Here is a 26,201-nt window from a genome sequence, read left to right on the forward strand (position 1 = left end):
AGTGCAAAGGCCCTGGGGTGGGCCTCATGGTTGGGCGTTTTCAGGCCTTGGCCTCAGCGAAGACTGTCCACCGCTCAGAAAAGCCGGCATCATTAGCCCAAGGCTCTTTGAAGGTCAGAGCTTGCTCAGATCCGCGCAGTTTAGGCCAGTGAGCCACTGAGCGGAAGGATTCTGGGGGCAATGCTGCCCTCTGCTGGCTGGGACAGATATCAGCTCCATTTTCAACAACAATAATATAACACATAATATTTTGTTAGTATTAGTAGGACACAGTACTCAATAAATCCATGACCCAGCCTTTCTCATCTTTGTGCAGCGTGAAGGCTGGCACTAGTAGGTATAATGAACATATAAATAAATGAACGTATAAATGTGGCTAGGTTCTGAGTCTCGAGTCTGTTCTATAAATCTGGGATTCTTGTTTTCATCGTATAAACCAATGTATATGGAGCACGTCCTGTGTGCTAGGAGCTGTTCTAAGTTCTTGGAACAAATCAATGGGCAAGATAGACAAAAGCTTGTGCAAGGCAGCTTATTAAGATCTCTATACATCCATGCTTCTCAATCTTTACAAAGTTTATTTCTATTGATTTGTTAAAGGATTTTAAGTAATCTCTACACCCAGTGTGGGACTTGAACCTAAATCCCCCAGGTCAAGAGTGGTATGCTCTATCGACCGATCCAGCCAGGCACCCCTTTCACAACGTTTTTAATACAAAAACACTATTACTCGCCCCGTTTTATAGAGGAGAAAATTAACGCGTGGAGAGAGGCTTTGATTGTAGAGCAGAGAAGTGACCGGGGTAGGATTCGAATCCATAACAATATTTATGTGTCGGTGGGACAAACCAGACACAGCCGGTGGGAACTAATTAGCCGCTCCGCGGGGACAAGCATACTGGCGTCCGTTGCCATGGTTCCCGCACTCGCTTCCAAAGAGACCGCCCGCGGCTTTCCTCACGTGACTTTAATCAACATGGCGCCGCCCAGAGTGATGCAGTGACCACGTGGTTCCCTTAGCTAAAATGGCGGCAGCAGTCAGCCCGACGTCTCTGGAGTCGGCCCCACGGATCATGCGGCTGGTGGCGGAGTGCAGCCGATCCAGGGCCCGGGCAGGGGAGCTACGGCTGCCGCACGGGCCGGTAGCCACTCCGGTGTTCATGCCAGTGGGCACGCAGGCCACTATGAAGGGCATCACGGCCGAGCAGCTGGACGCTCTGGGCTGCCGCATCTGCCTGGGCAACACCTATCATCTGGGTCTGAGGCCGGTGGGTCGGTTCTACCTTGATGGGGAGATGGCAGGTAGTGGGGAGTACGGGCACCTCCGAGGCATGGGCAGGAGGGAGCGGCGGGCACCGTAGGTGGCCAGGCCTGTCCTCCAACATGAGCCCTCGGGGTAATGCTCCCCACTAACCTGTTCCTTTCTTCTGACCCAGGGCCCCGAGCTGATCCAGAAAGCCCACGGTCTCCACGGCTTCATGAACTGGCCCCACAATCTACTGACGGTGAGGTGGAGTCGGGGCCGGGATCCCAGGGCGCCTGGGCTCCCAGGGCGCCACCCCCCTGACAGCCCTGCGGTGGGATTTCCCTCAGGACAGCGGCGGCTTCCAGATGGTGTCTCTGGTGTCCCTTTCCGAGGTGACGGAGGAGGGCGTCCGCTTCCGTTCCCCTTACGATGGCGACGAGACCCTTCTGAGCCCGGAGAAGTCCGTGGAGATCCAGAACGCTTTAGGTGAGCGAATCCTGGGCCATCTGCTCTTGCCTTGCCTCTAGAGTGGGGAGGTGAGGCGGGCCGGGTCCTTAGGGGATGCTCGGTTTTGGGTAAGTCACTCCCCCTGCCTGAACTTCAGAGGAGCCAACTCAAGTGAGGATAGTTCACAGAAGTAATGACGTAATGTTTGTTCATCACTTAACACAGTGCCTGGCATGTAGGAGCTTTTATCATATCTCTAAAGCTGTTCTTTCTCTTAAATGACAAATTAGTGGGGCAACGATTAATAATGAGAAATAATGAGAGCAACAAAGGGCGAAGGGGGAAGCCTTCTGTCCTTTCTGTTTATATCAGTATCCTTCATCCCTTGATAAACACAATGACCATTTCTCTGTGGTATATATTGTATATAGTGCACATTATGTAGTTTCTAGCTGTACCTCCTTCCTGTCGTCTTCCTTTTTGAAAAGACCTTATTTATTTATTTATTTGGGACAGAGGAGGGGAGGACCAGGAGGAGAGGCAGAGCATCCCAAGCGGAGCCCTGCTGAGGGAGGAGGCAGAGTGGGGTTGGAGGTGGGGCTCCGTCTCCCTATTGGATGCCAATTCATTCATTCATTCATTCATCCATTCAGTCATCATTCATTCATTCATCATTCATTCATTTGTTCGTTCATTTTTTTCATAAATTTGCTCCTTCAAGAGAGGAGTTCCTTTCCCCCGTAGGGTGTCCCAGGGTCTGAATTTTGCTGATCGCATCCCCACCATGCATGTAACAGTCTTCTTCTGCCTTCTGGATTTACTGTAGTTGGTAGTCAGATCTTTTTTTTTTTTTTTTTTTTTTTTTTTTTTTATTTATTTATTTTTTTTTAAAGATTTTATTTATTTATTTGACACAGAGAGATCACAAGTAGGCAGAGAGGCAGGCAGAGAGAGAGAGAGGAGGAAGCAGGCTCCCCGCGGAGCAGAGAACCCGATGCGGGACTCGATCCCAGGACCCTGAGATCATGACCTGAGCTGAAGGCAGCGGCTTAACCCACTGAGCCACCCAGGCGCCCCTGGTAGTCAGATCTTGAGGCTTGTGCAAATTAGGTTCTGGTTTCCTGTAGCCAGAGGGCTTTGCAGTGTGTGTATTTCCATCAGGGAGCGCCTCACCTCTGCTGGGATCTCCCTGGGAGCCATTGTGCTCTTTGCCTGGGACTCTCATGCCATGAGGAGTTCCAAAGTGGCCTTCATCTATCACCCAGGTTATTTCTTTTTTTCTTTTTAAAAAATTTATTTATTTGACAGACAGAGAGATCACAAGTAGTCTGAGAGGCAGGCAGAGGGGGAGGAGGAAGCAGGCCCCCTGCTGAGCAGAGAGCCCACCCAGGACCCTGGGATCATGACCTGAGCCGAAGGCAGAGGCTTAACCCACTGAGCCACCCAGGCGCCCCAACCAGGTTATTTCTGTAAAGAAAAACGTCCCTCACCTGCTCCTGGGAGAAGAAGTAGTTCAATTTATATAGGAAGAGTGGGATTCAGTCTTTTCCTTATTTACTAGTTCTCATGGATTGATTACTTAGCATCTTCTAGCAGGGGTGAATGAATCTTTAGTGTTTTTAGGATGACCATGTAATTGTGAGTTGGTTGTTTTTTTGCTCATTTGTTTATTTAACCATGGGTTTAGATGTATTTGATGTGTCTCAATTTCTTCAGTTGAATCGATCCACATTTATTCTCAAATTGGCCCATCTTGGGTTTGTGTGGTGCACTGTGCTTTTTTCCTGGAATGATGCGTCTTGGCAATGTTCCCCTGAGCTTTTCTAACACATATAAATCCACAGCCCCTCATTTGGAATTCTTCAGGCTAATTCAGAATTGTAGTATTTTAGAAGGATAATGCAACATACATAGTGTCCTGGTAGGTCTGGGCAGCACCCTGTTAAACTTCCCTCTTTCCATTAAAAAAAGATGGTGGGCGGCGCCTGGGTGGCTCAGTGGGTTAAAACCTCTGCCTTAGGCTCAGGTTGTGATTTCAGGGTCCTGGGATGGGGCCCTGCATCGGGCTCTCTGCTCAGCAGGGAACCTGCTTCCTCCTCTCTCTCTGTCTGCCTCTCTGCCTACTTGGGGTCTCTGTCTGTCAAATACATAAATAAAATCTTAAAAAAAAAATTATTTCTAAAATTTACTTAAGTAGGCCAGGTGCCCCATGTGGGGTTTGAACTCATGACCGTGAGACCAAGAGCAGTGAGCTCTGCTGACTGAGCCAGCTAGCTGCCCTGACTCTAACCGTGTTTAAATGTCTGATTTAGTGGCACTAAGCACATTTACACTGTTGTGCAACTGTTCACTACCATCCTTCTCCAGAACTCTTCATGCTGCGAAGCTGAAACCCCGTTCCTATTAAACACTGACTCTCCATCCCTCTCCTTTAGCCTCTGGCTGCCGCCATCTACTTCCTGTCCCTAGACTTCTCTAGGGACCTCATACAAATGGAATCATACAGTATTTGTCATTATTTTGTGTCTGGCTTAGTTCACTGAGCCTAATGGCCATGACGTTGTAGTATATGTCAGATTTTTTTTTCCTTTTTGAGACTGAATAAGTCACCTGCTAAATCGGATTTTATTAAAGATAATGACTGTCTTGGGTTTTGCTGCCAAATTAGATATGCTGTAGGCATGAGATAAAGTCTTTGGTTTTGAGAAGTTTCTAGATTTTGGAATTGTGGGAAAGGAACATTGTTAAGGGCTGGACCCTGACTTACTGAGCCAGACACCTGTTGATGGGCACCTGGGCTCCCGGGGTCCCATTGCCTGCCACACCAGGGCAGTTTGCTTTGTATACACAACATTTTGCTCTCGAAAGTTAATTCTGCCGGAGTGGGATTTCATTCCCCGTGCTCCGGCAGGGTTTCAGCTGGGGTGAGGCGAGATCCGATGGGTATTTTCAGAACCTCCCTCTGGTTGTTGTATGAACAGACTAGGGGGCTGTGTGGAAGCCAGCAAGACCCAGGGCGGCACTTCGAAGGTCCAGCTTATCCCCAGCAGGACGTGAAGGCTTCCCCAGTGATGGTGCTTCTGTTTCACCCCCCCCAGGCTCGGACATCATCATGCAACTAGATGATGTGGTCAGCAGTACTGTGACAGGGCCACGCGTGGAGGAGGCTATGTACAGGTATGTGTGTGTCAGGGAACAGATCCTAGTCCTGTAGCCTTGTCTGCTTCCCCTACGGCTCATGACTTGGGCCCTCTCACAGGTCCATCCGCTGGCTGGACCGGTGCATCGCAGCCCATCAGCGACCAGACAAGCAAAACCTCTTTGCCATCATCCAGGGTGGTCTAGACGCGGATCTCCGGACCACCTGCCTCGAAGGTAGACCCATAAGCTGTTCCATCCAGGGCTTGTCCATCACTGAGGGCCCCCCATGGGCCTGGCATGTGATGGTGTGCATGGTGGTTATTGAGGGGTGGAAGGAATAGCTGAAACAAAGGCCCGGGGGCAGAACAGACTAGAATGTTTGCCGAATGATAGTCATTCCAACAGCTGGCGGTTGGGGGGTGTTCGCTGGATGCTATGCCGTGGGCCGGTCACAGATTGATCCAGAGTTTTCATAACCATCCTATAAGGTGGGAACTCCCAGGTTCCCAAGGTTACAGCAGAGGAACCTGAAGCACAGGGCTGTACAGTCACTTACCCCAAAGCCACGCAGCTTGGATATTGCAGAGCTGGGGTTTAGACCTAGTTCTTGGGCTGTAGAACCCACAGCATTAACCGGTGCAGGTGCTGGTTCCTCCCCAGGGTCCAGAGTGAGGGGTGGGGCCCAGGGCATTGTGCTGACATGGGAGGCCCTGGGATACCTCACTGAGGTACTGGGGAGCCATGGAGGGCTGTTGAGTGGGAGAGTGACAGCGACCAAGAGGCATCATGGAACATATCCCTGTAGGATAGGAAGCAGAAAGCCCATAAGGAGGCTGGAGTATTTGCCCAGGGGAAGAGAGACAGGCCTACACGAAGGCCGTGGCCATGGAGACAAAAGGGAGATAGAAATGAGGACTCAAAGGCAATGAAGCGTCACAGGCAAGACTCTGAGTCCTAGAGTTTGGCTGGCCAGATCCAGACCTCTGATCTCGTGCTTCATAGCTGTGCACCCTTGGGTTAGTGGCTTGGCCTCTCTGAGGTTCCCTTTTTGCCTCTGTAAAATGGGCACATGTTCCCAGTGTCATGGGTCGAAGTGAGAGGATAAACAGGAAAGTCTGTCCAAAGTCTTGGGCCTCCGCCTGGCATCCGTGTATACCGTTATGCAGGACATCCTTGCTGTAGTTCCTTTTCTTCTCAAGCTGTGCCCAGCTCCCAGTCCAGTAAGTCTTTTTAACAGCGACCCCCCCGCCCCAGGCAGAGACACATTTCCTGTCACAGCTCAGTATGTGTGGACATAGATGAAAGCAGAAACCAAGACTTCAGGAAACATTAGCCTTAACGTGTGGAACATTTCCTGGCATTCTCTGTTCGCTCATTTAAAAAAAAACAACAACAAACCACGCTGGTCTTGCCCTAGCAGATTCGGTTTGCCGCCACGCTGATGCTGCTTCTAAAATGCTCCAAGCTCACCTGTACCAGTGCTGTCTGGCTTCTCCCCACGACTGGATCAGGGTCCGCAGGGAGGGGCTGGGAGGCCACATTTGAACAACTGGTCCCCCTACCCCATGGATTCGGCTGCTTGTTCCAGCTTTGAAAACTGCCCCTTGGACTGGGTCTATTTTGTCAATGCCGTGGCCTCCCGTGGTGGAACTAGGCAACTGGGGCCCCAGACACAACTGGGCTCGGAGGCTGGACCTGGGTTCAAATACAGCCTCTGGCATATGCAGCCTCGGGCCAGCGTCGAGACCCTGAACACCCCAACAATGGCGCAGAGCTGCCTTTCTGGGGCCTAGTGGCTCACTTTTAAAATGTAGAACGCTTGGAAATTTGCACCTAACTCCTTTGGTGGCCAGCCCAGACCTGTGGGGTTATTTACCCCAGTTGGTGGGAGTCTCTACATGTTCGGCCGCTGAAACGTTACAGAGTTTGAGGACAGACTATTACCCAGCCCATGGGATGTTCTAGATTCTAGAATCTTGGAAATGCTCAGTTTCAAAACATACCTGGTGCCGTCTTCGGTGTCGGTGAAGGGAGCAGAGGCCGTGGGCCTGTCCTGAGGATTGCAGGAGGGGAGGGGGCGTCACACGCGGCAGGCGCCCAACAAATGGGAGCTGAGACCACCAGCAACCTTTAGACAGACAGACAGACAGACCCCCCCCCCCTTCTTCCCGAGGGACTGTGGATGTCTGGGCAGGGTCTGCCCCGGGGCTGCTGAGGAGGAGGCGTATTTTCTTTTGCCTGGTGGCCGCTCACCTTGCCCTGTACCCCCAGAGATGACCAAGAGGGACGTGCCGGGCTTCGCCATCGGGGGCCTGAGCGGGGGCGAAAGCAAGGGCCAGTTCTGGAGGATGGTGGCGCTGAGTACCTCAAGGCTGCCTAAGGACAAGCCTCGCTACCTGATGGGGGTCGGGTATGTGGAGGGAGGGAACCCGGCCCTACCTGTGGGGAGCAAGCAGGTTCCTGGGCACTCCTGCCGGGGCTCGTGTTGGTAGAAGGACACAGCGCTGCCTGGGGGGTGGGGACTGGAGGAGGACACGGCCTTCCTCTAGGGGCGGGGCGGTTGTGGGGGGGGGAAGGTGGCCCCGTGTCCGGGGAGTCGGGGTGTCTGCAGGGCGGGGGGAGACCTGAGTGTGTGAGCAGGGCGCGAGGTTCTCTGCTCCCTCCTGCCACGGCCGTCCCCTCAGCTATGCCACCGATCTGGTGGTCTGCGTGGCTCTCGGATGTGACATGTTCGACTGCGTCTTCCCCACGCGGACGGCGGTGAGGCCCTGGGCAGGGGGCAGACGGGGTGGGGGCAGGGTGGGGGGGACGGTGCGGATGAAGACCTGGTTGACACCCCCCCCTTTGCCCTCGTCCACCCCTCCCCCAGCGCTTTGGCTCAGCTTTGGTGCCCACCGGGAACCTGCAGCTGAAGAAGAAGCAGTATGAGAAGGACTTCCGGCCCATAGACAACGACTGTGCCTGTCCCACCTGCCAGAAGTAGGGGAAGCTGGGCCCGGGGGTGCTGGGGAAGGGTGTGGACGGCAGCAGGACGCCGCGGGGCTGAGCCCTAGCCTCCTGTCCACAGGCACAGCCGGGCCTTCCTGCACGCTCTGCTGCACAGTGACAACACGGCCGCCCTGCATCACCTCACCGTCCACAATATTGCCTACCAGGTGCCCGGGTGGGCCAGGCCCTGGGGGCGGGACTGGGGAGGGTCCTGGGGCCCCCCTGGCTGATACCTTGGCTGACATTCTCCCCCACCCCCCGCAGCTGCAGCTGATGAGCGCCGTGAGGGCCAGCATCGTGGAGAAGCGCTTCCCTGACTTTGTCCGGGACTTCATGGGCACCATGTACGGGGACCCCACCCTCTGTCCCACCTGGGCCACTGAAGCCCTGGCCTCGGTGGGGATCACTCTGAGTTGATCTGGTTTGGGGGGGCAGGAGGAGAGGGACTGGGAGGTACTGAAGGATTTTTTTTATTATTATTATTATTCTAATTTAGAGTGTTATCTGTGCCTTCTCGGGAAGGTGGCCTGTCTTGGTCCTCTTCTTCTGAGTGTCCCTGTGGCCAATGTGTCATTGCCATGTTGTGTCCAGTTCCACGCCCCCCCCCCCCGCTCCCCCCATTGATAATAATAATAAGTGACCTTGGCAATAGCTGTTCTCTGGAAACCATCTGGCGCAGCCTGGCATGTAGGACGTACCCCAGCACAGGAGATGCGTCCTTTTTCCCGTGGCTCAGGCCCCCCAGCCAGCCTGAGGGTGGGTACTTGTTCCCCAACTTTCCACAGGTGAGGAAATAGGCAGAGAGGGAAAGTAGCTTGTCCAAGGTCACCACTGAGAGGAAGCCCCTGGCTCCGGAGCTCCTGCTCTGAGCCTTGACTCTTGATGCATGGCTTAATTTTGCTGTCAGTAAACACAGCGATGGTGACAGTAGGTGTGATCTAGCAGATGCTTACGCTGTTGTTGTTTTTTTTTTAAGATTTTATTTATTTATTTGACAGAGAGAGATCACAAGTAGGCAGAGAGGCACACAGAGAGGGGGAAGCAGGCTCCCCGCTGAACAGAGAGCCCAATGTGGGGCTCGATCCTAGGACTCTGAGACCTGAGTAGAAGGGAGAGGCTTAACCCACTGAGCCACCCAGGCACTACCCTAGTACTGTTCCAAGTAGTGCTTTGTGTGTTTAATTCTTGCAACTTTGTAAAGCATTTGTAGCTGCAGTCCCATGTTACTGATGAGGAGACAGGTTCAGAGGAATGAAGTGAGCAAAAAAATAGGCACATGATCTAACCTAGATGGGGCCAATTATAGAGCTGGTGCTCTTAGAAGAGAAGATAATGGGTTTTTATATTGAAAAGGTAATCCTGTGTACAATGTGTAGGATCCAGTATTCTAATAGCATAAAAATGAAACTATTTGATCGGTTTGTGTATTCTCCCAGAGATTTTCCATGTATATATATTTTTCAAGAATGTGGGCGCCCTTTGTGTGCAGTTCTGTACCTTTTTTTTTCCTCTCTGAGTATATTTCAAATTGTTTACACGTCAGAACATGAAGACTTCCTGTCTTACAGCTGTTGCACAGTATTTATTTAACGAGCTCAGCGAAGGGGATGTAGGGTGTTTCCAGGCTTCCGTCACTGCGGTCAAGGCTGCAATGCGAAGCCTTGTCGGTTGACTTTTTGCCCATCTCTCTGGGACCCGGGTTTTAGGTCTTGGAGCAGGCATATACCATTGGCTACTGCCATTCCCTGTTACTGCCTCATCAGTCCCATTCCCTACCTCCGTTTCATCTGACTCCTTATTGGGCTTCTCTCTGGCCAATCTATGCCCAGGGGAATCAGATCACTATATAAAATACTTCCACCTATCCCTGGCTTTTTTCCCCATGAGGTCAAGATTCCTAGTTCCCAGAACCCCCAACACCGACTGCAAAATAATATCTTTACTTGGGGGAGAGGATCCGTTGAGTTTCATTGGGTACTCGAAAAGGTCACGAAACGCTCAAGTTGAAGAGGCAGGGGAACAACGTTACAGGCGGTAGCGGAATCAAGTCGGGGCGTGAGCGGAAGGTAATCCTAGGAAAGGGCATAGCATTTGCAAAAACGTGGAGGTGGGACTTTACAGGAATGAAAATGAGAGCCAAGGCAGTGCTAAACCGCTTCTCCCCAGGAACTACTAACGCAGCACTGCCCTTCAAAGCGCTTTGAAACCCGGCGCGAAATGCAGGTTTGCAACCTCGGGCCGAGATGCATTCTAGGACTTGTAGTTTTCTCCAGAGGCCGGAAACTCAGAAGCGACTATCACTACCGGGTCCGACCACAAGGTGTCGCCGTTCGGCGAGTATGGTGCGCCTTGGTCTTTACTCCAGAAGACTCTCTAACAGACTTAAAACAGTCACAAGAACGGGAGATTCTTTGATTGACAGAGAAGTTCTCGATCAAAGTCAGGATTCGGAGGTCAAAGCCCGTCCTCTTTGGCTTTGTTGGCTGGAGGAATGGAGTGATATTTATATAAACCAATGGGGAATTCTTAGGGAACTAGGTAGTGTCAAGTGACAAACCAGAGTCGATGAATTGATCCCTAACGTCATTGGCTGGCACTGTTGACTGGCGGGTCTTCCTGCCAATAAGACTTGGGTGTTCTTGCCCACAGGGTGCCTCCCACAATAGGCGGAGCTTATTCTTCCTACATTTTCCGAAACACCGCCTCCTGGCCTTGACAACTCGCTGCCCCCACGCTATTGGCTCTTGCGCAAAAGCGACAGTTCTGGAGTCCAATGGGCCCGCCGGGCGGTCTTTCGGGGGAAGGGTCACTCAACCACAGGCCTATACCTCTCTTTCATTGGCTCGCATGTACGAGTGGCAGCGTGACCGGCCAATCGGGAGCGGTGTGAGGGCTTTGGGCGCAGCCCCGGGGCCCGGGCGGGAGGTCGCTCGGGTCGGGTGTCGTCTGAGAACCGGATGAGGCGGCGACTGTGAGGCCGAGCCGGGAGCGGGCGTCGCGCCGAGGCCCGGGCGGGCGGGGAGCAACGGCCGCGGACGCCGCGGGGCCGCGTCGTTAAGGGCCGGGACAGGCGGAGAGCGCGGGGCGCTCGGGCCGGGACCACCGGCGCCATGGGCAACCGCGGGATGGAAGAGCTGATCCCCCTGGTCAACAAACTGCAGGACGCTTTCAGCTCCATCGGCCAGAGCTGCCACCTGGACCTGCCGCAGATCGCCGTGGTGGGCGGCCAGAGCGCCGGCAAGAGCTCGGTGCTCGAGAACTTCGTCGGCCGGTGAGCGAGCGCGGCGGCGACTGCGGGCGGGCGGCGGCCTAGGGCGCGGAGGGCGGACCGGGAATGGCGCGCCCTGCGCAGCCGGCGTAACTGCGGCGCTTGCGTGCCCGCGACGGGGACGGGGACAGGGAGGCGGGCTCTGTAGGACGCCCTGGGCGGAGGGCTTCCTGCAGGGTCTGGGGATCCGGCTCAGGCCCTTGGGGCGTCTCACCGACTGGGGGGCGTGGGCCAGGAAGTGCGGTGGACCGTCGCCGACTCTTCTGGTCCCCAGCTTTCGTGACTGAATTCTACCATCTGGTTGCCAGTGGGTCAGGGTTAGGTCCCTCTTCTCTGTCTGTCCGAAACCTGCCAGCTAGATACCTATTGGTTCGACCACTGTGGTCTGGCTGGCTGTTGATTTATCTGGAGCAGGCCCTGCCGTCTGGTTGACTGTCTCTCTGTCCTGGATAGAACACCTTGCCACCACCATTTGGCTGTCCATCTGTCCAGTCCCTCAGGGCGGCCCCTGCTGCCTGGCTAGCTGTCTGGGGTGACCTGTGCTGCCTGGCCGCCGGTCCGTGCCCCTCGCAGACTTTAACACTTAACCATGCCTCTGTTGGGTTACTCTGGCCTCTGCAGCCTGACTTGGCTGGCTGGACCCTGGGGGACTCGGTTGTCTGGTTCTCCTAGGCTGACTCCAAAGCCTGGTCCCTGGCAAACGCTGGCTTCTCTCCCGAATGGATCCTTTTGTCTGTCTGTACAGGTGTCTGGCGTTATCTTAGTCTGCCCATCAGTGCCCTGGCAAGCCCTGGCTGTCTGGCCCCACCTCTGCAGTAGGGAGGGGGTGGTGGGAGCATGCAGAGGACAGAGAGCTGAAGGATGAAACCTGAATTTCCCTGTCAGTTACAAGTAGGACCCTGTAGGGGACCTTTCTGCAGGATTCTTTCCCCGCCCTTGTCACAGTGCTCTGGGGCCCCAGAACACAGGCTAATTCCCAAGCGAAAGCCTGCAAATTGGGGGCCCTTGTTGGAGCCTGATAAGGCTCTTGGCCAGCCCTGGGAAGCCTCAGTTTACCCATTTGTCCAGTGGACAGACTCCGCTCTGTGGGCTGTTTCTAGGATTCAGGAAGCAGATGAACGAGAGCTGGACATGTGGCCTCCAGGGGTGTTCGGTTCTTTCCTCTCCCTTCCCCCGCTTCTTACCCTGCTGCCTCCCAGATGGACTGTCACTTCTCCATTCTGGCAAGGACTCGATTTGTGCCTGTGGCTGCTGAATGATAACATCATAGTCATCGTTATTATTACTGTGGTTGTGATCCGTGTGTTAAGGGGTAATGTTCCTGTGGCCGGCCCCAGGCTGAGTTCTTTTGTCAGCATCTTGAACCCCGCAGTGCGTTAGGTGGAGGTTCTCTTATCCCCAGTTTAAGCACGAGCTGGGAGGCTCAGTAAAGACTCATCCTTGGCCCAAGGGCACCAGGCTAGGGCTGGTTGGAACCCAGCTGGGTGCCCAGCCCCGCCCTGCCTTCCCGGAGGCCCAGAGTTTTTCTCTCAGCGGCATGAATTTCCTCCTTTGCTGCTCTGTCTCTGGCGCCCTGCCTGTTGTCCACTGCGGCGGAAAGGTGTGGACTTGGGGTCAGCTGGGCCTGGGCTGAGCCTTGGGCTGGGCTGTGGGCCCCTTTGCATGGTTATCTTCCTCCCTGCTCAGGCTTTCAGTGAGCACACAGCAAAGCTCTGTCCGTGTCATTTGCCTTGTGACCTTGCACAGGTGGTTTGGCCTCTCTGAGCCTCAGTTTCCCCTCCTAAAGATGGGGTGATGAGTCCCTCGACAAAACTGTTGCCTTGATGCAGGGATATGGTGTGTTGAAAGTCCTTAACACAATGTCCCGGCGCACAGTAGGTTGACACGGACAGGCTGTTACTCCCCACGCTGGTTCCTCTTATATCAGCAACAAAAACTAATCAGAATGAAAGTGTTTCGAGTTACACACTGGACTGCTTTGAAGCCTGATGAGGCCAACACTGCTATGATCCCACTTTACAGATCAGACAACTGAGGCTCAGAAGAGCACTCGTGCTCAGGACCATTCAGTGAGGAATTGGGGGCTCTAGGTTGGGGACCCGGGGTCTCTCTTCCCTGCCCACGTCCCCTCTGCCTCTCTGCCCCTCCCCTTTCTCTCTTACCCACCCTCCCAGGCACCTACCACTGAGTGGGCTCCTGTGGCAACCTGCTCCCAGAAGCCTGCAATGTGACCTTGGTCGTTAAGAGCATTGGTTCAGGGCCTGAGAACCAGACTTGTAAAAAAGCTTCTTGGGTATGGGTTGCTCAAACAGAGCTAACTTCTTTTTATTTCTGGAGCGTGGGTAAGGTTTCTTAGCTACCAAGCCCTGCCTTAGGGGGACGGCAGGCGGGCCTCATTTTGAATGAGAACCTGTTTGCTTCTTTGGGTTGTAGACCCTTAACAGTGGACATCTTGGATGGTTTCAAGGAGCAAGCGAGAGAGTATGTCAAGGGCCTGTGCCAGGGGCTCAGAGCACGGGCGGCTCTGTTTCATTGCCACCTCCTGTGGGTTTTCTAAGAATGTGGTCCAAGGGAGAATGGCCCAGCTAGCTCAACCTGTACCAGTGGTTGCAGAGCGGCTGCCGGGGGCCCAGGCCTGCGTGCTGGTCTTTTTGTTTCACCTGCGTAGTGTTTAAAATCTTTTTTGTTTCTCATTAGCTGCCAGTATTTATATTTTGCATCAGAATTCAGATTTTTGCAGTGCTTAGCTGCACACCTTTCGAGTGTAGTGGTGGTGTGCATGGGCTCCGGGCCTTAGGCCTGACTTCCAGTGTGTTTGGGTGTGTGATTTTGGCCAAGTGGACTCAGGTTCCTTTTCTGTAAAACAGGATGATAACTAGACCCTCCCCAGGGGGACTACATGAGTTAATGGGTGTTGAGTGCATTGACCCTGTGCCCATGGCTGCTGCTGTTAACGATCGTCGTGTTCTGGCCCCCTTAGGCCTGAGTCTTGCTTGGCATGAGGTGCCACACTCCTCACTATTCCCTAATACTCACCCAGGCTCATTTTACATTTGCCTGGCCCTGGAAACCTTTGAGGTTAAGACCCTTGGCTTATCCGCCCTGTACTAGCATGTGGCCCCGAGAAGGGGGAAGGATGTGGCTCTCCACTGACTCTGGTCTTTTAGCCTCAGCAGCCCAATGAAGGGAGGAGCTTGGGAAATTTTTCCTTGGGAGAAGAGGAGGAAGCTGAGGTTGAGGCCCCTCAGCTCAGAATTTCCCCAGGGCTGGGCTTGATCCCATGAGCCTTTCCCCTCTGAACCTTAGTATCCCCAGCTCGGGAATGGGGCTGTTAACAGTGTCCCCTCATGGGCCCCTTTCAGGTGACCAGATGGGTGTGTTTTACCTCTTAGGGAAGATCAAGTCATCTGGTGCCTGTCATTGAGGGTGGAGCGAGGACTAAATGCTCGAAAGAGTGTCTAGCACAGGGAAAGTGCTTAAAACGCTGTGCAGTTTTCATTTGTTCACTGAAAAATGTTTCCTGAGCACGCGTACTCATGTGTCCGGCCCTGCTCGGGGGCTGCAGACACGGCCCTGAGCAAGATACCAAAACCCCTGTGCTGGGGGGCAGATAAGAGAGGGGGCAGATAAGGAAGAAACAGGGTGGAAATGGATAACTGCTAAGGACTAGAAGAGCAGGCTCTTGGAGAGGGCAGGGACTAGAAGAGCAGGCTCTTGGAGAGGGCAGGGGCAAGTTAGGGTTTTAAATAGGAGGGGGCGGGGGGGGGCGTCAGGGAAGGCCTCTTGGAGAAAATGACATTTGAGCTAGAACTTAAGCATGTGAGGGAAGAGCCGCTGGTGGAGATTTGCTGGGGGAGCATCTCAGGCTGTGGGAACGGCCAGTGCTAAGGCCCTGAGGTAGGCCTGCCTGCAGGCCAGTATAGCAGGACAGTCAGGGCAGATGAGATTAGCAGCTGCTGGGGTGGGCTGGAGTGGGGGCCTGGGGAGGCTCTGAGCAGAGGGAAGGCTGTGGTGGCGCCATTCCAATCCTTCCGGACGTGGTTCTGGGAAAGCTGAGGGCTCTTGCCTTTGATTTTCAGCTTTACCTTGATTTTCTCAGTGAACAGTACTTGCCGGCTCACAGAGGGGCCCAGTGCCATTTTTCTTTTGACAAGACTCAGCTGCCCCTGGGTCTCTACCATCTCCAGATCCATTTCCATTTGGTCTTGAGTGATGTGTCCTTCCAGGAGACATGGCCGCACCAGGCAGCCTGGCACACAGTGGGTGCGCGACAGATACCTGTCAGATGACTACTGGCTGCTCCCGCCCCTGCCAGACTGAGGGACCGGCATGTGCCTTCACGGTCATGGGTGTTCGAAGCTGCTTGGAAATGACAGCCGTTTCTATGGTTTTCTCCTTGCGGAGCAAAACTAAATAAAGTTCCTTCACCTGTGTGGTCAGTAGTACCTGGGCGAGCCTGAATGGGGAGCGTCCAAAGGCACCTGTGGGAATGTGGCTGTCCCTGTCATAGGTCGACTGAATGACCTCACTTCTCCGGGCCTCACTTCACACATCTGGAGAATGGGGTTCAGGATGTTCCTTCTCCCCTGGGAGCGGACTGAGGCTCAAATGAGCGAATCCTTGTGAAATAGGAGAGCCCTGTGTTTTGCAAAAGACCCAGGTGAAGACTCACCATCAGTTAATTTCTTTTTCCGCAAAGAAAAGGAATTCGTAATTACTTTGTTTATATAAAACCACCTTAGTTTAGCGGAACCATTAATTGAGTACTTCTCGCGCGGCGCGGGCCTCATTCTGACTTTGGCCCGGCAGGGATCTAACCAGGACCCTCCACTGAGCCAGATCCAGAAATGCTAGCGCGGGCCTCTTACTGTGTTGCTACGTGGAAACGGTGGCTGGGGTCAGATACTTGGTGTGAGAGTCATTTATGCTCACTCACTTAGCCTGTGGTGGTGGGAGTGGGAGACGGGGAGCAAAAATGCCCCACAGTAGCGAACTGGCTAGACAGGGTGTTGGACACCCAGCTATGAAATAGCTCCTGGGAGTGAGAAATTTAGCGGTCCGGAAGGCTGTGTGAGACCTGTTCGTTTCCTGGACCCAGCGGAGGGGTGCTCTCGTCTCCTGCAAAGCAGTTGTGTTTTTGGAGCAAAGAGCCTGGGAAGGTGTATGCCGCTGGAAAGCCACCCCCCCATGTGGGTGGTCTCCCCTTATGGTTCTTGGTTTGGTTTTGCATGTTCGGATTATGTTTATGGCCAGGAAGACAGATTTCTCCAGACCTGAGCTCTGGGCGGCTGAGGGCTTTCTCAGACTTACTTGTCCAGGGATACTGGCCCTCACTAGGTACACGGATTGAAATCTCCCTGGCAGTGAGCTGGTCGTTTCCCGCTGAGGGCAGAGGACGAGCCTGTGGACAGTTCTAGATTGAGGGTTTTCAGAGCTCACGCCGACGGAAGGGAACCACGTGTCTCGCCAGGTGTTTGCATTTGGGTCAGAGCCACATCTGCCAAGCTCTTGACGGATTTGAGTGGAAATGCCGAAATTACAGGGCCCTCAATTGCAAGAAAAAATGGGAACATCAGCGAACCCTTAATTTACTGGCGTTGCTAACCACATGCTGTAATTAAGCCCTTATTGTGTGAAAGCTTTGGGAAAATGCAAGCCAATAATGAGATATTTATAGGGCATTAGCTCCTATACGAATAAAAGACAAATTGCCTTGCCTCTGAAGCAAGATGGCCTGGGAGAGAAAAGACTCCGCTTCTGGGTGCGTTTTGGGATCCTGTTAATATTGGCAGTGAGGTCCCTGATGGGTGCTGTGCTGGGGATTTTCCCTCCCGGAGTCACCCTCAGCTTGAACACGGAGCCGGGTGACTGCTGGCTTCACCGGCTGCTGGATGTTTATGACCCAGTAGGAGGTGATATTTGTCGAGCATCACTCTGTGTCCTCCCCTGGGGATTTCTGTCTAAAAATTGATCATGTGGTCCGGGCAGCCCTAGGCTACTGCTCTTAGCATCCTTGCTTTGCAAAGGTGAGAAAACTGAGGCCAGAGAGGGGAACTGACTCGAAGTCACGCAGGGAGGAGTGCAGGAGCTGGACGGTGAACTGGGCGCATCTCTTCCAGAGCCGGGTGCTCAGGGACATTAGGGGTGGGAAGGCGTGGAGTGGACAGTGGACGCCATGGCCCTTGTGTCCGAGGAGGGGGCCGAGGGGATGGTGGAGCAGCTTCTCGCTCCCAGCATCCTTTGAGGCTGTTAGCCGTGTGTCCAGCCGCACTCCGTCCAGGAGCACCTCCCCTGCCGGGTGCTGGAGTCCCACAGGGACCAAGATGGACAGAGATTGGGTGAACGGTTATAAGAACAACTTTCTGAACATGAAGTGCGGTGACGATGGTCAGGGACGGAGAGAGTGGCTGGGTGGGGGCTGCTTCGGACAGGGGCTCGCTGGGTGGCCCACAATGCAGCAGGCCGCTCGAAGGCCTGGAGGCAGAGTGTCCCCTGCAGGGGGAAGGGCGGGCATGGAGGGCCCCGCATCCTGCTGGGTCACTGCTGCGCTCTTGGAGAGGGGGCTGAGATGCAGACCTGAGCCAGCAGGCACGGGAGGGTCAGGAGCGTGCCCGTGGGAGGCCTGCTTTCCCTAAACTTTCATTACGTAAGTAGGACATCGAAGGCCAAGTTCTCCTGAAAAGGGAAACTGATGAGGAAGAACAGATGAGGAAGACCAAGCTTCAGCCCCGTCCCGTCCTCCCGGCTCCACGGGGAGCCCCGTCGTCAGGTTGGGGTGGATCGTGCCAGACCCCTCTTGTGTGTTTTTGTCCAGAAATCCCTGTCGGGACCTGTGGAAAATCTGTAGCCCTGCCTGCAGTTGGTTCTTTTTCAGCGTGCCTGCTTTCTAGAACTGAGACCACCCCAGTCACATAGTGTGGCAACTTGCTTTCTGTCACTTGACACGTCCCAGAGGTCTTTCTGCATTGGAGCATCTGTCACTGCTGCTTGGAGTTTCCTGATGGCCCCAGAGGGCTAAGGAATGGAGGAAGGAGGCCAGCGGGAGTTGCCGTGACTGGCCCCGTGAGAAGTGGCGGCACCCTCCGTGTGTGTCATCGATGCTGGGGCCTTGGCACCTGGCGCCTTTCTCACTTCGAGGCCGGTCGATGCTCCGTCCCTGTTAACTGGTGAGGAGACTGAGTCAGAGAGGCCTGCCCAGGGATGTTGGGGCTGTGGGTGGCCAGACTTGAACCCAGAACCTTGACCTTCATGGGAGGCCTCCTCCCCTGGGCCTGCTGGCCTGGACCTGGAGTGGCACCCTCAACCTATGACCCAACTTCTGAGGGTCGAGTTTTCACTCTTCCTGCCCTGTTTGTCCTGCACCGTGGCCTCAGAGATTTCTGGAACAAGGCCAGGTGTCGAATAAACCAACCCCCCAGGTCCTCGCAGTGCCCATTGGTGGGCCCAGTACCGCACCTCAGGTGCTTGATGGGCCTTCTTCAGTGGGCTTTGGGGGTGGCCCTGGGCTTCCTCCCACACTGAACAGACTTTCCACATCCCTTGACGTGCTTGCCGTGTGCCAGGCACAGAGCACTCTGTGTGTCCTTTTGGGACGGCCCCATCTTACAGACGAGACAACTGGGGTGGGAGGCATGCAGGTGGGGGTGTCCAAGTCCCCGCACTTGCCCACGGATTCAGTCAGTCAGTCAGTATTTGGCCCCGGGGGAGAATGGCGCCCCCCTCGCAAGCGGCAGAGGCTGGACTTGAGTGGGGGCATTGCTGTGAGTGAACCCCCAGAGCTGCTTGTCCTCTCGGGAGGCACAGTGACAAGGGGTGTGGAGGCACGTGGAAGACACAGGTTCTGATAGGGAGCCTTGGGGCGGAAGTGGTGGTCGGGGAATGCTTCCTGGAGGAGGCATAGGTCTTTCTGTTAAGGTGAGGAGAATGGGCAGGAGTTGGCATTCCTTTGAATTCATACTGTGCCCATCCTGCCTGGCTGTGGGCCCCAGTTTGTGGCTTGATCCTGTTCATTGGTGCGGTCTTTTCTGTTCTTTTCTTTTTTTGGCTTTTTAAGTTTTTTTTTTTTTTTTTTTTTAAATCCAGTTAACATACAGTGTTACATTGGTTTCAGGTGTGCAGTATCGCGTCTGTCCCAACACTGGGCGCTCATCCCGACACGCACCCTCCTTCGTCCCCCTTCCTCTCGGTGGCGGCCGTGTAGTGGGCCAGGTACCGAGGCACCTTGGATATTTGCCAGCCTGCGGGGGGTGGATGCTGAGGCTCTTCCTGGTCATCTAGTCCCAGGGTTTGCACGTGGGCAGGGGCACCTGCACCGCATGTGGGAGAGGAGCGCGGTGGCCGGTGCGGGGTGTGTGGTCCTCCCCTACCCCCAGCGTGGTGGTCGAGACACCATCACGGAGCCGCTTCCCTGGGGTTGTTTTGGGACTGGTCAGCAGGTCCTTCCCCCGGCTTCACCCTGCTCTTCCCCTTTAGCTCCGTCTGCCTGAGAATAGCCGCCTGCACCCTGGTTCCTCGGGTCCTGCCCTCAGCCCCTACCCGCTCTGGGTGCCCGTGGACCCCTGAGTCGGGGCACGTCCCTCCTCTGGCACAACCTGCCCCGGCTTCTGCCTCCCTCCCAACTTCTGTGCTCCCCCACCTCCTGCCCTCACCTCCTCCCAGTCTCCCCCACCTTCATCCCTCCAGCCACACAGCCTCCTCCTGGAACCCCCCGGGCTCTCTGTCACCTGAGGCCTCGTTTGTCCCTTACATGCATCTCCTCTCGGTCCAGAGTTCTGTGTGACCTGCCTGCCTGTCTCTTCTTGGGTCCCTGTGGAAAGCTCCCCTCTCTGCGAGGCCAGCCCTTACCTACCCGGGCTCACACTGGCACTCTCTCAGACCCCCTTCCCTGATGTGTTTTCTTCTGAGCTCTTATTAGCACCTGAAATTATTTTCGTTGTTTTGTCTCTTTCTCTGTCCGCACCACCTGTGCCCCTCCCCCCCAACCCCCAACAGAATGGCAGGTTCTCACGGGCAGGGAACTTTGTGTGTTCCTTGCTGTCATGCTACGTAGTAGGAGCATGCGTATTTGTTGAATGAATGTCTCTAGCAATCCGAATTGGATCAGTTTCACTGCACAGACATTCATTGAGAAAAGGGGCTGGAGGACGGGGCTGGGACTCCCTGCTGGGGCTCACAGCAGAGAGTAGGGTCTGGGCTGCTCTAAGGGGGCCAGAAGCATGCGCATCTTCTTCATGGGAAGGACTGTGATTGTCCTGTGGACACTGAGTAATAACAGTACTGCACTGAGACCCCAGCGCCACCCAAGCTCGGATGTCTGTCTGGCCTGACTTCCCCAGCCATCAGAGCCCCCCCCACCCCCAGGTTGGGGCAGTGGAAGCCCCACAGACCTTCCAGTGAGCTGCCCCCTTAACTCTTGCTTTGTACCTGGCTGCCAGGCAGGAGTGGGGACCACTTTGCCCAGCACGTTCACGGGGGCCCCTTGGTGAGCTCTGAAGCTCTTAAGGCAGGATGCCCGAGTCCCCACTTGGACCAGGGCAGAACTGTGGAAAGAGAGCCACTGGGGGTCGTCTTCCCATAGGGAGCTAGGGGGAGAGGTCGTAAAATACCAGCATGCCTCCCCAGACCAACTTAAAGCACCCAGGGGATTCTGGTCATGAGCCATAGCATGGCAAGCCCGTGCTCTGGAACGGGAGACTTCTTCTGGCTATTGAACCCGCTCGGACCACACACCCGCAGGGTACGGACAGGTGGCCAGCAGAGCTGCCCAGCCCCTCTGGTGACACCCCCACGCCCAGACGGAGGAGGAGGTGGAATCCTGGAGACTCTGCTGAGTGATACATTTTCTCAGCGATAAGAGTCTAAACGGACCGGCAGGCTGGCTGGCAAGCAGAGCAGGCAGGGACAGTCCCAGCTGGAGTGACAGCCGCCTGCTGGGTGATACACCCTGGCACGGCCAGGCCAGCCCCGGAGGACGCCCCTGTGGTGGGCCTGGGACACAACCCTGCCTGTCTCAGGCCATCGGGCCTCTGTGTTCTCTACTGATGGGGCGGGTTCCTCCGGATGGCCACAGCCTCCTTGTCCAGGAGGCTCGCAGCTGGCCCGGTAACCTGGGAGCCAGTGGTTTTGAGGATGATGCCTTCAGACATTGTTCTTCCGCTCCCTGGTGGGGCGACGGAGTGCCAGGGTTCTCTAAATCAGGATTAGGGGACTGTGACCAGAGACGGGGAGCACCCGCTCAGCCTGAGGGAGCCTTCCTGTGGTTTGAGTCGGCTCGTGTTGTCTTGCAACACTGAGTTCCCCTCGTCTGGGGGGAAGCCGTTCTGACGGAAGTCCAGCCTCTGGCGTCTGTCCTGCCGACACCTGCCACCGGTGCTGCCAGGCCTCGGTCACCGGAAGGGGGGCCTCTGGGCGCGCAGCTGGCCAAGGAGGGAGGCTCCCCCCGGAACACGCTGCCGGCACCGGCAGAACATGACACGTTGGCTTGAATTTTCAGTTCTTTTCAAGTTTAAGATTTATTTGTTCATTGTGAGGTAAGAGTCCCTCCTTTAGGACGTACCCGGAGTAAGGCAGAGGTTCCTTGGCCCATTCCCCCCAGTGCCATTAGAAGCCCATGTTTCCTGCCAGAATGTGCCCACCTCAAGCCAAATTCCCGCTCTTCACCATCTGGAGGAGTTTTTGCCTTTGTTTTGCTTGTAATACATTTTTTATATTGGAACAATTTTAGATTGACCAAATTGAGAAGAACAAGTTTTGTTTTTTTGTTTTATTTTTTAAATGATTTTATTTACTTGGGCGGGGGGGGGGGGGGGTGGGGGGGGGGGGGGGGGGAGGGGGGGGAGGGGCAGAAGGAGGAGCAGACTGTGCTGAGTGGGGAGCCGACTTGGGGCTCGATCCCAGGATCTTGTGATCATGACCTGAGCCAAAGCTGGCTTAGCTGACTGAGCCAGCCAGGCGCCCCGAAAATAAACAAGTTTTTTTGTTTTTGTTTTTTAAGATTCTATTTATTTATTTATTTATTTATAAATATTTTATTTATTTGACACACAGAGAGAGAAATCACAAGCAGGCAGAGAGGCAGGCAGAGAGGGGGGGGGAAGCAGGCTCTCCGTTGAGTAGAGAGCCCGATGTGGGACTCGATCCCAGGACCCTGAGATGAGATCATGACCTGAGCTGAAGGCAGAGGCTCAACCCACTGAGCCACCCAGGTGCCCAAGATTTTATTTATTTATTTGACAGAGAAAGAAGGAACAAAACGGGGGGAGTGGGAGAAGGAGAAGCAGGTTTCCTGCTGAGCGGGGAGCCCAATGTGGGGGTCCTGGGATCACAACCCGAGCCAAAGGCTGGCGCCCAATGACTGAGCCACCCAGGTGCCCTGAAAATAAACCAGTTCTAAGTTTAAAGGAGCAAAGACAGTAGCAAGAGCGCCCATGTAGCCACTGCCCCATGGTACGTGGGTGCCTCAAGCTGAGAAGTGAACCTTGGTAGGTTGTTATCATTAAGGAAAACCAGACTTACTGCGGATTTCCCCAGCTTTCCCCACTGTGTCCTTTTTCTGTCCCAGGACCCCAGCCGGGATGCCACGCTGCAGGCCAGTTATCCCTCCTCCAGAGTCTCTGCTGGTCTGTGACCGCACCACCCTCTTTGCTTGGTTTTCATGCCTTTGGTATTTGACAGAATGTCCTTCAGTTTGGGTTTTTCTGGTATTTCCATGATGAGAAGGGGGCTCCAGGTTTGGGGAGAAGAACACAGAGGTGAGGAGCCAGCCCTTCCCTCCACATCCTGTCGGGTCCATCACCCCTGACGGGTCTTCCCGTGGGTGATGCTGACCTTGATCTCTTGGTCAAGGCGGTGTCTGTCAGCTTTCCCTGCGGTGGTTCACTCTTTTTCTCCTTTTCATACACCATCCTTTGGAACCATTCAAAGGTGGTTCTTGATGGCTTAAATCGGTAATGTGTTCAGTATGGCACCGAGTTCCAAAATTCCAGAATGGATGGAGACGGAGGCCTTGCTCCCTCTCCGCCCCTGCAGCCAGCGCTCCCACAGCTCACCGCCCTGCTCCCCGGGGGCGTGTGCCCGCCCGGGCTCCGGACCAACAGAAGCAAACACGTGCGTGTGTGTTCTCCCTTCCCCCCTGCACAGCTTTACACCCTGGTCGGAGCGGGGAGCTTGTTACTGGACAGTGTTTCTTGGAGATCTCCCCGCATCGGCACAAAGAGTGCCTGCTCGCTCCTCCGGCTTGTTTCCCACCCTCTGGGGATCATTTACATAGAGTAAACGCACTGTTTTTAGCATAAAGTTGTTTTGACAGACAAGCAGGCTTGTGTAGCCACCAGCACGATCAACAGACAGAACACCTGCAGTCCCCCCTAGGAGTCCCCCTGTGCCCTTTTGTGGTCTCTCCCCCTCCCCCACCACCGCCCCGTACACCTGGCACCCCAGGATGGGCTCTCCACCCTGTGGTCTTGCCTTTTCCAGAATCTTGTGAGCCCACGCGGCTTCTGAGTCCGCCGTGTCTCCCTCTGTGTAGCACACTGGAGAACCATCCGGGCTGAAGGCAACTGCCCTTTGGTCCTTTTTCTTGCTGGGCGAGGGGGGGGGTATTTCATGGTGTGACCGGCCACGGTCTGCTGATCTGTTCACCCGCGCTGAAGGCTGGTGCATTGTCTCCAGTTCTCGGCGACGGTGAATAATGCTGCTGGAAACACATGTGCTCCTGGCTCTGTGGCTCGTGAGTCAGGTACATTTTGAGTTAATTTTTTTTTTTTTAAAGATTTAATTTATTTATTTGACAGAGAGAAATCACAAGTAGATGGAGAGGCAGGCAGAGAGAGAGAGAGGGAAGCAGGCTCTCTGCTGAGCAGAGAGCCCGATGCGGGACTCGATCCCAGGACTCTGAGATCATGACCTGAGCCGAAGGCAGCGGCTTAACCCACTGAGCCACCCAGGCGCCCCATTTTGAGTTAATTTATGTAGGACTTAGGAGATACAGATGGGGGTTAAGATTCTTTTGCATATGAGTGTCCAGTTGTGTCAGTACTCACTCCCTTCCTTCCTTCTTCCTTCCTCTTTCTCTCTCTTTCTCTTTCTCTCCCTCCCTCCCTTACTTGTTCTCCTCTGGCTCTACTGGGCTCCTCACTCTGTTCCTCAAAGCTGTGAAACAGGGTCCTACCTCAGGGCCTTTGCATATATGCTCTTCCTCTGCCTGGAAAGCCCATCCCTTGAGATAACTTGATGGATCCCTTGTCACCTCTGCCCGGCCTGTGGTCAGGTCTCCTCCTCCGCAGGCCCTGCCTGGCCCCACTGCTAAAATGCCTCCGTCTTGTTACCCCATCCTTTTGCCCTGCTTGTTTTTTCTTGGAAGCCCTCGTCACTCCCTGTCATGGTTCTGCCCGTTTACTTGGTTTATTGTCCATCTCCACCCAGTAGAAGGTCGGTGCCCTGCTCCTGGGGCCTTGCTCTTGGGGGTGCCCCTGCCTTTTGTATGGTGCCCAGTGCATATTAGTTGTTCTAGAAGGCCCACTCTTCCTCGTAAACGAGCCGCACATCTCAGTCACTAACAGGTATTCCCTCAGCAAAGGCAGCCGGCCTGCTGCGGGCCCCGCTCCGACCTGGGCTGCCCCCTCTGCTGTCGCTGCTTGGAGTCAGGTGGGGTGGGGGAGGCACCCACTGGGCAGGCATGCCACCAGCAGACGGAGGCTGTGCCTAAGATCAGGGTCATGGAGGGAATAAGGCCGGAGGAGGGCAGGATGAGGCCAGGCCACAGTCAGAGGCCCAGGCCTTTCTGGGAGGTTTTGTGTGGGTTGGCAGTAGTTTTTATCCCTTTTTTTTTTTTTTTAAGATTTATTTATTTATTTGAAAGAGAGAAAGAGTGAGCGAGCAGCAGGAGGGGCTGTTACACCAACTGAGCCGCCTAGGCCCCAGCAGTGGTTTTTATAGATGATGGACTTGCTCCCTTCTTGGTACATGGGTTGCTCTCCCGCTTTTTGTTTTGTTTGTTTGTTTGTTTGTTTGACCAAGCTCATAAGTAGGCAGAGAGGCAGGCAGAGAGAGGAGGAAGCAGGCTCCCTGCTGAGCAGAGAGCCCGTGCGGGGGCTCCATCCCAGGACCCGGAAATCATGACCTGAGCCGAAGGCAGAGGCTTTAACCCACTGAGCCATAGGTGCCCTGCCCCTGCTTTTTGTTTTAAAATAGCATCTCTCTGAACTGAAGTATATTTCACATGCCATAAAACTCATCCTTTTTAAAGTACTGTTGGAGGGGACACCTGGCTGACTCAGTCCGTAGAGCATGTGACTCTTCTCTTTTTTTTAAATAAAGATTTTATTTATTTATTTGACAGAGAGAGATCACAAGTAGGCAGAGAGGCAGGCAGAGAGAGAGGGGGGAAGCAAGCTCCCCGCTGAGCAGAGAGCCTGTTGGGGGGCTTGATCCCAGGACTCTGAGCTGAAGGTAGAGGCTTTCACCCACTGAGCCACCCAGGTGCCCCGTGACTTTTTTTTTTTTTTTTTTAAAGATTTTATTTATTTACTTGCGAGAGAGAAAGAATGAGAGAGAGCATGAGAGGCAAGAATGTCAGAGGGAGAAGCAGACTCCCCGAGGAGCAGAGAGTCTGAGGTGGGATTCGATCCCTGGACTCTGGGATCATGACCTGAGCCCAAGGTAGTCGGTTAACCAACTGAGCCACCCAGGTGTCTTTTTTTTTTTTTTTTTTGAAGATTTTGCTTATTTTTTTTTCAGAGGGGGGGAGGGAGAGAGTGAGTGAGCACAAACAGGGAGTGGCAGAGGCAGAGGGAGAAGCAGGCTCCCCGCTAAGCAGAGAGCCTGATGCGGGGCTTGGTCCCAGGACTCCAGGATCATGACCCAAACTACAAGCAGATGCTTCACCGACTGAGCCACCCAGGTGTCCCAAGCATGCAACTCTAGATCTTAGGGTTGTGAGTTTGAGCCCCATGTTGGGTGTAGAGATGACTTAAAAAGTAAAGTTTTAAAGTGTACCCGTCAGGTGATTTTTAGCATCTTCATGGAGTTTGTGGCGATCACCACTGTCTAATTTCAGGAACTTTTCATGTCCCCAAAAGAAACTCTGTCCTCACCAGCAGTTACTCCCCACCC

General features: G+C 54.4%; 2 protein-coding genes across 9 annotated transcripts in view; both read left to right on the forward strand.

Annotated features, from left to right (window-relative positions):
• Positions 1-988: 988 nt before the first annotated feature.
• On the forward strand, positions 989-9,387 carry QTRT1 (queuine tRNA-ribosyltransferase catalytic subunit 1). Its single transcript, XM_059389017.1, has 10 exons — positions 989-1,268; positions 1,437-1,505; positions 1,594-1,732; positions 4,792-4,870; positions 4,953-5,068; positions 7,106-7,244; positions 7,519-7,594; positions 7,704-7,813; positions 7,902-7,989; positions 8,087-9,387. The coding sequence occupies exons 1-10, from the start codon at positions 1,026-1,028 to the stop codon at positions 8,237-8,239; spliced, it is 1,212 nt and encodes a 403-aa protein (XP_059245000.1). The 5' UTR covers positions 989-1,025; the 3' UTR covers positions 8,240-9,387.
• A 1,414-nt stretch (positions 9,388-10,801) lies between these two features.
• The window catches only part of DNM2 (dynamin 2), an 84,435-nt gene continuing 69,035 nt past the window's right edge, over positions 10,802-26,201 (forward strand). For 6 of the 8 annotated variants that reach the window (XM_059389026.1, XM_059389021.1, XM_059389020.1 and 3 more), the window contains exon 1: positions 10,802-11,093. In XM_059389026.1, coding sequence (XP_059245009.1) covers positions 10,933-11,093 — 161 coding nt within the window. In that variant the 5' untranslated portion in view covers positions 10,802-10,932. The remainder of the gene's footprint in view (positions 11,094-26,201) is intronic. The other 2 variants (XM_059389018.1, XM_059389023.1) reach the window with 1 other exon arrangement.

The sequence above is a fragment of the Mustela nigripes genome, chromosome 2 (assembly GCF_022355385.1).
Source record: "Mustela nigripes isolate SB6536 chromosome 2, MUSNIG.SB6536, whole genome shotgun sequence".
Lineage (NCBI taxonomy): Eukaryota > Metazoa > Chordata > Mammalia > Carnivora > Mustelidae > Mustela > Mustela nigripes.